The sequence below is a fragment of the Triticum urartu genome, chromosome 5 (genome assembly GCF_003073215.2).
Source record: "Triticum urartu cultivar G1812 chromosome 5, Tu2.1, whole genome shotgun sequence".
NCBI classification, from domain to species: Eukaryota; Viridiplantae; Streptophyta; class Magnoliopsida; order Poales; family Poaceae; genus Triticum; species Triticum urartu.
The window spans coordinates 589,226,297-589,239,969 of NC_053026.1; the positions used below are offsets into that span (position 1 = coordinate 589,226,297).

The 13,673-nt window shown below is 45.0% G+C and overlaps 1 protein-coding gene and 1 long non-coding RNA gene across 3 annotated transcripts; one reads left to right on the plus strand and one right to left on the minus strand.

Moving 5' to 3' along the window:
- Positions 1–6,736: 6,736 nt before the first annotated feature.
- On the minus strand, positions 6,737–10,334 carry LOC125511008. Its single transcript, XR_007284850.1, has 4 exons — positions 9,794–10,334; positions 9,109–9,702; positions 8,015–8,152; positions 6,737–7,309 (listed from the first exon to the last, which is right to left on the minus strand). It is a non-coding gene; the product is annotated as an uncharacterized LOC125511008 (long non-coding RNA).
- Positions 10,335–10,758: 424 nt separating this feature from the next.
- LOC125506177 lies at positions 10,759–13,446 on the plus strand. 2 transcript variants are annotated; one of them, XM_048671041.1, is made up of 2 exons: positions 10,759–12,060; positions 13,111–13,446. In XM_048671041.1, exons 1-2 carry the CDS (start codon positions 10,986–10,988, stop codon positions 13,128–13,130), a joined length of 1,095 nt encoding a protein of 364 aa, XP_048526998.1. In that variant the 5' UTR covers positions 10,759–10,985; the 3' UTR covers positions 13,131–13,446. The 2 variants fall into 2 exon arrangements, with proteins under 2 accessions (XP_048526998.1, XP_048526997.1); XM_048671040.1 differs by lacking the exon at positions 13,111–13,446 and adding an exon at positions 12,337–12,633 and having other exon boundaries at positions 10,766–12,060.
- The last annotated feature ends 227 nt before the right edge of the window (positions 13,447–13,673 follow it).

Here is a 13,673-nt window from a genome sequence, read left to right on the forward strand (position 1 = left end):
TCCTCCGAGTACGACATTTCCTATGTTCATAATTCAAAGATTAAACATTGTTTAATTATCTTTCTAGAAAATCCAGGCCACTCGATATTTCCTACATATTTTAGCACAAGTCATGCCAAAATTCATGAAAAATTCCGGCATGACCTTTGCTAAAAAGGACATATCGAGCGCCTGAAATTTGCCGGAACAGAAATTAATCAACACTCCGGCAGAACATAGGCCACTCAGAGGTGTAACCTGCAAACATGACCGGCCACTTGGGCAAACCACATATCCTATTTGAGCAACACAAGATATGCATGTTTTTATCTACATCATATCTTATAGGACTCATATTGACATGGAGATTTGGCTGGTCTAACCTCGAGGTCAGAGGGGGTCGGTGACGGGGACGACGGCGGGGATGATGGAGGGGCTCCTAGATTTCTGCAAAAACAAAAACCCTATAAGTTATCACAAATACATCCAGAATAGTATTATACATATAACATCATTAATACAACTAAAACCCTAGCGAATGACGGGTATAGACGACGAGGATGCGGGATAGGCATCGTCGACATCGATGCGGGAATAATTGCTCAAACTAAAAAAAAATAACAACAAATGTCACATGTTCAACTAGTTCTATTAATTCAACTAGTTCTTACTAAAAATAAACTTACTATAAATAATAATAAACTAGTTCTTTCTAAAAATAAACTAGTTCAACTAGTTATATTAATTTTCTTACTAAAAATACATTAGTTCTATTAATTCAACTAGTTTTTACTAAAAATAAACTAGTTCAACTAGTTTTATTAATTTACTTACTAATTATTTTAAACACTTACTAAAAACAGTAAAAAAAATTACATTATACAATAGTAAAAAACTACAGTAAAAAATAGAAAAAAAGAGATAGATGGAGGGAGGAGGGGAAGGGAGGAGGAAGGAGAGAGGAGGAGGGGGAGGAGGCCGGTGGGATCGGAGGAGGGGGAGGAGGCCGGTGGGAGGAGGCGGCCGGAGGAGGAGGAGGGAGGGGGCGCGCGGGGGAGGAGGAGGGAGGGGCGGTGGGAGGAGGGCGGCTGGAGGAGGAGGGACGGGAGGAGTACCTCAGTGGAGGAGGAGCGCGGCAGCGGCGGCGGACGACGGCGGCGGCGGCGGACGACGGCGGCGGCGGCGGACGACGGCGGCGGCGGATGACGCGTTCGGCGCGGGCGAGAGTGAGTGAGAGGGAGAGTGAGTGAGAGGGTCGAGCGCATGGTGAGGATAAGGTAAGTAAGTAGTAGCGTGTTTCCGAGATACGTGCTACTGCTATGGAACGTAGCAGTAGCGGTGGTTGCAGATACGCGCTACTGCTAAGTGGGGCTAGCCATCTGCACCCAGTACAAACATAGCAGCAGCGTGTTTTCCTAGAACACGCTACTATTAAAGTAGTAGCAGTAGCGCGGTTTATTTAAACACGCTACTACTTAGTAGCAGTAGCACACTGTTTTGTCCAACGCTACTGTTAAGATGTTGTGTATAAGATTTTCCCTAATAGTGTGAATCTGCTCTATTACCACTTTGATCTCGTATTCAACACACTAGATTCAAGATAGTTACAAGAAATTTCAAAACCATTTGTGATATGTTAGCATTTGTGCACGTTCTTTTTTTGATTTGCCAATTGTTAGAATTATTCTTCACTTTGGTATTTTGTCGATGAAGAGCTGGTGTGGAGCGTAGCATAGTAGCATAAAAATTGGTGGGACTACACATTTGCATCGAGGCAATGCACCGCATATAGTTGTAGATCACGTAGGTGAATGCCCAAAAACAACTAAGAACTTTCCCAGCAAAAGAAAATCAACTAAGAACGACTCAAACTCAAGTAGCTAGCTACTAGCCTAATACTAGGAGTCACTCAAGTTCTGATGCCACCGGCGCCTCCACAGCCGATAGAGCTATCGCAGCCCAGGAAGTTTCCGAAGGGAACACCGTACAGCCAAATCTGAGAATGGGTTTTGTTTAACCGGGTGCTTTGGGTGGGTTTTCTACTTGGGTTTCTTTAGTTCGGGTCTTACTGGGTGGAGTCTGACTACAGTTTAGTTTGGTTTAGTTTACTGTAGGAAGTAATTGGGTTTGGGTGGGTATGGGCTGAAACAGTTCCAGTTCAAAACAGTTTTGACCCGTGGTTAACAACCGGTGTGTGAGATCAGTTTGTATTCATATAGTTTATCCCGGTGTGGATGGCCGCTACAACTCGCGTCCATCGCGAGGCTCAACAAGTCAACAGACTGTTGGGAGGAAGCTACGGGGTCACCTCAGCCAAGCCGGCTGCGCTCGCCCGCGAGGATGGGACTCCACTCCGGCGCTCGATGCCCTACAGGCCACCATGTTCCCAGGCCGCGGATCTGCGTCGGCGTGTGCGTCCACCATGCCGCCTGCCACCACGCCTCTGCCACTCTCTTCGTCCAGACCTGGGCCGCCGCATACCACCTCGGGGATGCCCTCGACAGTGTCGATCCTTCCCAGGCCGTGCTGCTGCCGCCGCCGCCCGTCCTCGACCGCTCCCTCGTTGCCAACCCCGACGACCTGCTCGGCAAGACACTCGCCGGGATGAGCCGCCTTGCGTCTGCCTGCTGCGGAGCCGGTCCGTGGGCGTTGAAGGCGCGGCGCACAGCCACATGTTGTTCTTGACAGAGTGCCGGTCGAGGCTGGCGCCGCCGCTCCCCGCCGAGTACTTCGGCAACCGCCTGCGCCCGTGCTTCATGGAGGCCACGATGGAGCGCCTGATGACGAGCGGCGGCTGCGGTGCCATCGGGGCGGCGATAAGGGAGATGGAGCGAGGCGTGCTGGAGGGCGCAGAGGGGTGGCTGGGGCAGGTCATGTTGGTGCTGCCGCAGCGGCCCATGTCGCCGAGCTCCTCAACCACAGAGCATCTGACTGACATCGCTCATGTCCGTGTGTGTGGTTACGAGGAGTTGGCTTGCTCTTGTAAATTTGACGAGTATGTAATGTATGCTTTACCTTTTTTTTGCGGATTAATGTATGCTTTACCAATCTCTAGTAATTCACAAGCTGACCACAGCCCAGCGCTTAACCCATTTGAGCGAACAGTTTTAACCAATTTCAGTTGATGGTTCAAACCCACAGGTTGCCATTCGGTTTGGTTCAGTTTGGGTGGAAAGATGAAACAGGTTTGGTTTTAATTGGGCTGAGGAAAATATCAAACAGTTTAGTTGAGGTTGGGTTGCCATGTTTATTTGTTCGGGTTTGGTCCAAATATGGTTTAGTTATTAAACCATTCTCAGGATTAGTGGCAGCTCTCTTGCAATCGTTGGGGTGTTGTAATCCTTGAAGAAGCTTCACTCCACCATCCATGCTCTCGCCGTGCGTTTCCTTTGGATTGGTACGTGGCAATGGACAATGGTGGATTGGGTCGACACAACATAGGATGGATCCACTATATTTCAAAAATATTTTCCTCAATGGCTTTTTTGTTACAGCTCATGTAGTTTCTTCGAATCAAGAAGTACTTTAAATATGAAGAAAGCAATCCATTGCACAAAAAAACTGTTCACGTAGCATGGAGACGTAGATAAGAGAAATGTCCCATCAAACAAGAAGTCGTCTCAATTAAACTAGAACATTGATGTTTCAATTCACTAAAAATTGAATTTATCGCCCTACAAAAAATGCTTCCACCACTACAAAGATGCATGTTGCACAACCTTGAAATAAATCATTAGTGAATGTGAAAGTTGTAGTTGAAAATAAGTCACACAATTTTATTTCTTCTTTTTAACAAAGTAAAAATGCAGATGCCCACATACACATACACGCACATGTGATTTGTTTTCTAAAAATGTGTTGTTGTATTGGTTTTTATTCAACTGCAATGATGCTCTCGAACCGAAAAGTCATCCTTTGATGTAGGGCATGGCTTTGGCACTACAACATAGGGAAGTCTCAGTTATTGTCCAGTCAGACTCAGGCGTTGGCGACACTCTACATGGAGGGCTCATTGTATTCTGCATATGGTCATATCGTTCTGAGATCCAGTTCTTGATGGAAAAGAGAAAGTTTATTTCTATGAAGCTTAGACCTGGATAAAATAGGGTAGCAGATCAATTAGTGCCGTACAGTCGTACTGAAGGTAGCACTGCGCTATGGCTAAAAAAGGACCATATAATGTATTAAGGAGCTTCTGCCTCTCAACTGAAATCCTATTATACACTAGTAGAATGTCCGTGCGTTGCTACGGGCTACAATGCATATACATGAACCAAACAAATAATTAATGTTCTCCAAGGTTGACTCTTATTTCTCCCTCATACGTCTGGGCGTGTTTGGACATCAAACGGGTGTCCATTGGGCTCTTGAAAATCCAACCGTCTAAACAGTTTGGCTAGCCCCAAATCCAACACATATGTGGGGAGAAATGTGGTTGTCTGGACTACTCAACATGTTATATCCAATACACGGCCCCGCCCCCTGATGCACCCCTCCTATTTTGTCCTCTCTTTAAAACCGGATGATGCCCACCTCACCTTCGCCATGTTGCCCTCTCCCCTTCACACTGGACTTCCCCACGGACCGCCAAGGAGGAGTCCCCCGTCAACTGCCTTGATCCCCCCCCCCTTGTTCGTGTCGATCCACCACCGTCATCAAGGTGGTCGAGGCATGCGCCGCCCATGACGCCCCTGAGCTAAGAAGGCGGATCCGATGTCTCTTGAGCCATTGTCACGTTGTAATATATACAGTTGAACGATGTGCATTACCACGGAACAACAATACGATGTTCATTGCTGGGCATGCAATTGATACACCACCGTGTTCGTTATTAACTCTTGAAGCAACCAACCAATGCATTTACCCTTCTATATTAACCCAAAAATTGTACAACTTGATGAAAAAATGAACCGCTCACTCATGCAATTTGTTGTAAAGCCATCTCTACTGAAATCCACATTATCCAAAGTAGTAAACTTATTCCACTAATACAATCGTACCACGGGCAACAATTTACGAGTCATTCCTAGTATGGAGATGGCACAAAAGTTATGATACATATAGATCATGTATGACATACCAAATAAGGAGGTAGTGGCATTGTTGACAACCATCATAAAAGCATATCCATTGTTCCTTAGTTTGTATGATTGTCCCAATGGGTGTTAGATTAGACTGTCGTTGATCTAGTTGCAACCTATAAATATGTAAATGTCCTTTCATCAATAATCATCCTTGATAAAATGAAGGGACAGACCCATGTCTATCAGTATTGTAGCATCTCAAATTTCTCTGAAATAATTGGTCTACTAAAAGAAGAAAACAAAATTCACAACAATACCACACTATCACTGCCATAATCCAGTAAGAGACCATCTACTAATGTGCTCAACAAGGGGAACACCCAATGGAAATCAACATTGTGCCCTTCATGTTCAACTTCAAGGTTTCAACCAATATGATTCCCCTTGCTGCAAGCAACGGACTTTAGTTCCCAAACCAACAAATCACAATCCAACGATAACCAGATCCAGAAAATCATATCTCACCATGGAACTGAATCCCCAAACAATAATCAACTGAATGGACTTGTGCCTCGGCTTAAGGGTGGATCCAAACAGCCGATGTCCAATCATTGGCTTAGGCACACTCTATTGTTGCAATAGGTTAATACATGTATCTGGTCAGAGTATAGTTGCATAGGTTAAGTCAAAAGCAGATAAGGGGGTGCAAACTGTCACGAGGTTTCCGCTGAAATTTTTGTCATGAGAGATCATTGAACTGAGCTGCTATTGATAAGTGTTGACCTGTCATTGGGTTTTGGTTGTCATACAAATTTATTTGAATGAAAAGTAAAACAGCATAGTGATAGCTCCAGCCAACAACCAAAAATATAGTCTCACGGGATATAAATGTAGTCGCAGGGTATAGTATAGTAGTGCACCCAAAACCAGCTCTTGAAAGAAAGCGCAATGGTTATCACGTGTCGGTCTTTGGTGGTGAACGAAAATTCTTCCTAACTGTAGCAATCAGTGATTCGCATATAAAAAATCGACAAACTCCCTACACCCTGCTACACATGATTTGGTACTGTGGCTACTCTCAAAGTTCACATCATTCACAAAATGGACCAAATTACGTTACCACCATGCTACACGAACTGAAGGCAATGAATTAATTAAAGCATCAGTTAGGCATTTGACAATCATGAAAATGACACGATAACAATAGAGCTAGTGATCAGAAAATGACTCGATGAGCTATATGGATGTTCACTGGTAGCCTTGAGCTTGACATCATGTTAGTTAAAGTGGGGGTCATCATTGGGCTAGCTATAGAAACCCCTGCTACTAATATTGAAAACTTAAAACACACGACAAAAACTGCCGTTGAATGAGATGTACTTTAACTTGTCCTGTCCAAATTAATTGCCATGTGCAGATAACAAGTAAAATAAAATATAATGTGTGTTTCGTATATACTTAAAGCTGGGAAATCATCTATACAACTTATTCAGAAATGACAGATGTTTATGCCTTTATGCAACTGAAACGTACCAATTTGAAACTAAATAAATCAGTGTTAACACTACAAACCTGGATGTTGAATAAATTACTACAAACCTAAATGTTGAATAAACCTGGATAATGGTAAATAGCCTTGCAGATTATCTACTTCAATTGATGGTTATGCTGCATCCATCACCATATGAATATATTCAGTGTTGGACAATGAAACAAAACTGTCAGTATTAGAATATCCAGAAGCCCAATTGCTAGTATTAGAAATCAATTGCTTCATCGACCAATCATCATATCCATGTCTAGAACATGGAAAAACAGCCACGTATAGAACATGAAAATGGCATACACATAGCAATTGCTTTGACAAAATCTGCTTAATAACAACAGCAGTAAAAGTATGAGAACTCACTATAAAGCCTTATCAAACTCCGGAAGTAGTCAAGTTCTTTGACTTTCAATAGCTAGAGTCGCACATGAGGCACCCTCAAGATTTTTTATCCTGGCCCAATGAACGACACACTTGGTAGTGTCCCGGTGATTTATCTGGGCGGCAATTTATCTACTACACGCAGGAGCTGCACGACATCCCCAAGTTGTTCTTCGATCTGTTGCGGCTAAGAGATCCCTGTGGACATTGGCGTTGCCGCCGCCATCGCCGCCTCCCACCAACGCAGCTCCGCCATCTCAACGCACCACGCCCTCGCCCTAGGTTGCAGCCTCCATGCCCATTGAAGTCCTGCCACTCCTCACAACATTGGCGGTGTGAACTGAAGAGCTGCCAGTCCTCACAACATCAACGGTGTGAACTGAAAAGCAGTGGCAGACGAAGCTTCACTCTTTCGTGGACGATGTTTGAGATCAGAGGAATAAAAATATTCAGAGGACTAACACTCCATTGAGAGAGCAAATAATTGGAGTTGAACATGCCTTGAACTTCGGCTCTCCTTTCCTTGTTTTCTTTTGATTTCAATAAATTTGACTACATACCCGATACTACTATTGTACAACATATTTTTATTTTTATTATTTTACAGCATAAAAATAAAATAAATCAAGACCTTGAAGAATGCTAAAAATATATATCTAAATGTCAATGCGATGTTCCCAAATCCTTGAGAAAACTATGAACGAACCAGATATTTATTATAAAGCTGCAAGTTGTCTGCACAATCCTTCATATATATGTGTGTGATAAGAAAAAAAAATACCATTGAGCTTCTAGTTTTTGCGCCAATGAATATATACCAGAATAAGCTTTTTTAGCTAATCCAAGCTAGAAAATAGATATTGGAGGGAGGGAAAACAGAGGTTGCTCACTTGCTATGTAACATATAAGCTAGAAGCCATGATACGGCAGTTTTGTGATCAACTATTCGAGGTATGAACCTCTTCTACTATTGAGTGTCAATTCGAGAAACAAAGTCCCATATGTCCTCTTATTACTACGTAGCAGTAAGTGTTGAATTAAGAAGCAATATGTCATATTGTGCAGCTAGAGGAAAGAAGCAAACCAGTCATGAAAATTGACTGACAGTAGTCTTCATGAGGGCATCCAACTCTAGATGCTAGCAAGACTTCCTCATGAACTCTTCAAGCTTCAAGGTAGACACCATCGCATTTCCGCACGTCAGGTACGACAAAGTCATCTCCTGCACGGGGTAGACACCAAAGTAAATCTCAAGTCCTACCAAGTTGAGGTGGTGGTACATAAAAAGGGGAGCCATGTGGACAGCGGAAGAGACTGGTAAAGAGATTTGATATTTGATGCATGCTCATGGAAATACTACATCGCCAACACGATCTTCAGTGGCCTACTGTCTACACCAGTGTCGGTGTCGGCCGCGCGAACGACGGCCGTCGTGTGCTCCCTACTCCAGTGTCAGTCACATCTTATCTATCTTATTATTGGTTCTGTTTCTTTTGCATTTCCATTGGAATCATGCTATCCAATTTTAATTATTATTCCAGGTTCTGTTTCATTTGCATTTCCGTCGGGACCATGCTATCCAATTAACTAATATTTCAGGTTCTGTTTCTGTTGCATTTCCATCGGAATCATGCTTTCCAATTAACTGTAGTAGGCTCATAGCAACTGAGAGACCCACAAAATTAACATTACCTATCACATTAAGGAAAACATACTTACATGACATGTATTAAGCTAGAAAATTATACTAATTGGCCGATCATTTATCGATCGGCTCTGACTAAAATTAATCCCCTGGAGAAAATATGTGACCATATGTTTTCGACCATGAGGCAAGATTCTTGCATAGAGAATCAAGGAACAAATAATGAGGATCGCCCATGAAGAGGTAGCAAAGAAGACCATGCGAAAAACAAATTCTTGGAACACCCAGTTGTAGACTACAGGTAGGAGCCAAAATAAAACATACTTCTACATTCTTACACCATGCAAGCAAGTATTGAGATTAAATCTCTACTATTAAATTGGAAGTTGTAAATATATAAAACACGTAGATGAAGATGGCTTAAGAGAAAGAAGGTACCTGACTAAAGAATTCGGCACAAAATAATCCAATACGGTGAAATGTATACAATGATCTACTCTCATCTTACCAGAACAATGAATCCCATGCCATACCTGCTGATATATTATGACTTTAACCAGCACAATGAATCCCATCAACAAACTTAGCTATCCAAACTTGCATGCTCCTCTACTAATATGCTGGAAATGAGACACTCAACAATAAACATTTAGGAGGAGTACTATAAAGACAAATGTAAATTATGGTAAACACCATGTACTTATCTATGCAAGGGGGGGGGGGGGGGGGGGTGCCAGATCGCAAATGGCTAAGGGAGAGGTAAGATTTAGAGTTACTGCATCCCAAAGATTATGTAGATCATTCACCCCATGTCTTCTGAGATGCCCTCCTATATTTACACGAGGCTTGGGCTTTGCAGCTTCTCAGTACAACAAAGAATAGTACATAAAGTTGCATGAGATTAGATTACGATGATTTATTTTTGTACAAAACATGCTATGTCTCCATGGATCACAAGTTTAGAACATGGCAATGTGCATAAACCGTAACTAAAACCTGAAGTTGTACTTCAGTACATATTGATGTGTACTGAAGTCTGAAGTATCAGCCTAAAAGGAGAATATGTGCCAACTCTCCCTGAAATGAAATTGCACTTAAGCTACCTCTGCAAATGGAGTTCACAAAACCTGCAAAAGGGGATAGGGAACCAAATGAAATCCTAACTGATTGAATCTCAAAATCGAACAGTAAGAAGATTCGTGGTCGATCACGACATACTGAAGGCCGCCGGCGGCGACGAGGTGACCGAGGAGCCGGTTGTGTAGGGCGGTGAGGGAGGGTGGCGGCCACAAAGATGCGGCATCCGCAGCTGGATGCATCGGCCATGGCTTCCTCGAGCTCATGGAGACAGACCTGTACCTCAAGGTCGGCGGCGAGGGCGTCTTCTCAGGACTCCCTGGGCGCCTTGCCTCTTCTCCAAGCACTGCAACACAAGGAGGGTCTCGGGGCTGTTCCATCATCGGCCACGGTAACTGCTGGGCGTGCGGCCGTGCATGCCGACCAGGAGGCGGCGGCGTCAGCGTATCAGTGTTGGAGCAGGAGTCAGCGAAGGGAGTGGGGATTCTGGGGACGGTGGAGCCGATCCACAGGTCGGAGGAAGGAAGCGAGTCCGGTCGCCGGCGGCTGGTATGAGGAAAACCAGAGCCGGGGTCAGGGGTGAGCCATGAGAATACCAGGGATTTCGAGCGAAAGCATGGTGGCGGCGTGCACGCGGGCAGGAGACTTAACCCTCGCTCGGGACTTTTTTTCTTTTGAGATAACCCTTGCTTGGGACTCGGGAGCCTAAAAAAGGGTGGGCCGTTTGCTTTTCTTGCGGGGCTGCATCGTTGTTTGTTTTTTTGGTTGCTGCATCGCTGATTTGGTAAGAGAGAAAATCGGAAGCGCACACGAGGGAAGTTTCCTGTTATCGTGCGCGAATAAATGTGGGACAGAACCAGTGATGCGAGCGAACGAAACGACATACAAAGCGAGATATTAAGAGTAGAGATATATTTTAAATAAAAATAAATCCTATTATCACGAAGTAAATTTCTTTCACCCTAAAAAACATATTTTGCTATCCGATATATCGTACCGAAGAGCCAAGGCACGGCAGACTATGGCTGTGGTTGGATGGTCATGATGACAGTGGTATCCTTTTTTCACCGGAGTTCAACTCTCGTGATGTTATGTGGGAGAAAACATTCTAGTCGACTAAAGAAGACGTCTTTGGCGACTTTCTCAATCTCAAGGACTGCGTCTGTACCGTGTTTGATAAAAAAAGGAACCCGTCTCTTTTTTTTTCAAATGAAGGCAGCTCAAATCGCAAAAAGAAAGAAAAGAAAACTGGCCAAACCGAACCGTGTAGTAGCTATCCAACGAGCACACCCTTTCCCATCCAAACCCTCGCCTCCGCGCGCCGCCGGCGCCGATGGGCGAGCTCGCAGAGGATCTCTTCCTCCGCCTTCCGACGGAGCTCGTCGAGGAGGTATTTTTCCGCCTTCCACCGGACGAGCCCGCCTGCCTCGCACAAGCCTCCGCTGTCTGCAAACCCTGGCGCCGCATCCTCGCCGATGTGGGCTTTCGCCGCCGCTACCGCAAGTTCCACGGAACGCCTCCCGTCCTGGGTCTCTTCCAACGGGCCGACTGGCTCTTCCGACCGGGGTCCCGCTTCGTTCCCACCTCCGCCCTCTTCCCTGCCCAGCCCGACCATCCCGATTGGCTTCCCATGGACTGCCGCCACGGCCGCGCCCTCTTCGACCGCACCTGGGACAAATCCCTCATGGTCTTGGACCCTCTGACGGGCCACCAGCGCCTCGTGTCCTCCCCCTATACTTACTCGGTCAGATTCAGTGCGGCGGTGTTCTGCGCCGGCGCCGCACAAGGCTGCGACCACCACGGTTGCCAAGGAGGTCACTTCCGTCTGGCCGTCGTGACCACCAATGATGTCCAAGAGGTCACATCGGGCTGGCTCTACTCGTCGGAGACTCGCGTGTGGAGCGACCTCACCTCTCTTCATCACCCCAATCTCAGATTTACCAATTTGGCTGCGCCTAGCGTCCTTGTGGGTGATGCACTCTACTTCAACCTTGGTGGCATCATCGAGTGCCAACTTGGTACACTCTGCCTGTCAATGTTCGAGAAGCCGATCGATGGCAAAGGGACTCTCATGGCGACGCAAGGCGGTCTGCTGGGATTCGCTGCTGTGGTGGATGCCGCAAATCTAACCCTTTGGTCGAGGGAGGCCGGACCCAAGGGAGCCATGGGATGGGCAAAACTCAGGATAATTGATCTTGAGGCGCTGCTCCCTGTTGATGCCATGTCCCTAACATTGGAATTCAGGAGGAGGGTATTCAGGAGGATCAGTGGCATCGCTGAGGGCACCCAAATCATTTTTGTGATAGCACGTGCTGGTTCTTATATGGTTGATCTCGAGTCAGGGCGAGTCAGGCCGGTGTCTCGTCTTTGCAGAAAAATCTTTCCCTACATGAGCTTCTACATACCAGGTACGTGCTACTACCTATGTGCATATATATATATAATCATGTATACAATTCCTTGTTACGATCTTTTAGTGGCACCTGGCAACATGAAATGAAAATATGTTTCTTGGCAAGTAGTAATTTTACACATGAGGACACGTGTGCTAAAGAAAGAGAGATGTTCCTCTGGACTGGAGTACATGTCCATATTTATTCTCGGTCCTTGTGATCAGTGAGTAAGGAAAAGCCTGGTTCATCAATCATTTGTTTTGATGTTGTGATTTTCTTGCATTTATGCAGCAATGGAAGCAGCTTGTGCTGGTCAGGAGCACTGAGCTGGTGTTTCCAGTGTTTATCATTCTCAAGTTAATGGAGCAAGCTCTTGTGGATCAATGGGGAAGTGGTAGTGGTAGTAGTGATGTTAGATATGGCACAAGTGCAGCTCTGGACCTGTAACTTTGTTTAGGCTGGGTTAAGGACCAATACTGCTGTTGTTAGTACTATGTGGTGTATGGAAATTTGTTTAGGAAGTTGTGCAGGAACTTTGTTGAACAAGTTGCTGCTCCTTTGCTTGCAATAATTTTCAGTCGTTAATAATTTTCAGGAAATGTACTTTCTGAATGCACAAAATGATTGACTGGTACTCCACAAGCTGCTCTTCCTTTAATATTTATTAGCTCGCCTACTTGCTGACGACGCATATGGCAGTTTTTCACCTGTGTTGCTTTTCGACGCATATGGCGTGTCGTCTGATATGACCATCTTTCACCCCCTTCGACGACGTCTGGACCACCGTCACACCGGCTGGTCCACCGACCTCGCTCACCACCTTCGTCATTCTGACTCTTCTCTGGAAAATTTTGGATGCTCGCTTAAAACGCTTTGCTCTTCAGATAAACTGAACTGCATGCCCCTGCTGTGCTCTCATACAAGCTGAAAGTGTGCAAAAACATTTCCTGTGGTGTTTTTTTTTTTTGGTTACAATGTAGGCAAAAAATGTTACCTCGAATCAAGAAGTATTTTCACTAAGAAGAATAAAAACCAATGGAGTGAAAATGTTGTTCACTATTGCAGAGACCGTGGGAAATTGGTGACTGTTGCAGTCCTTTGGACGATTTGGCTCACCAGAAATTGGAAAGTGTTCGACGACATCTCAATGCCCCCTGTGACAGTGCCAAGGCAAATGTTCAGAGATGGTGAGGCTCTGGTCTCACAGCCAAACGATCAGAGTTGGGGATTCCATCCAGAGCTGGATCGAAGGCTGAAATGCATCTTCTTCCTGAGTGTGTAAGACTGTTTGTATGCTTACCTTGTTTGCTGTTTTTATGAAATGCAAAGAAAATAGGCAGCGGCCTCCCCTCTCGACTTCGCTTGAAAAAAAAGTGTTCATGTAGCACCGAGATGAATGTTTTATTGGTGAGGGAAAATGTACCATCGAACAGAAATTAGTTTCATTTAAATGTAAAAAAAATGCTTTTATCTCACGAGGCAATATGTATAGATCGGAAAAAGGGCAAAAAATACCAAGCCTTTGACCGAGCCGGCCTTTTTAAATAAACTAGCTTAAGCGGCTCGCTCGATAATGAAAACATAATGCCAAATGGGCTGGCCGTTAACATAAACATCGCCTAGACACT

What these genes read in the sequence shown, in the direction of transcription:
- LOC125506177 (XM_048671040.1), top strand. Translation starts at nt 10,986, where the DNA reads ATGGGCGAGCTCGCAGAGGATCTCTTCCTCCGCCTTCCGACGGAGCTC. An exon ending in CATGAGCTTCTACATACCAG is followed by an intron (nt 12,061 to 12,336) that starts GTACGTGCTACT and finishes GCATTTATGCAG; the next exon opens with CAATGGAAGCAGCTTGTGCT.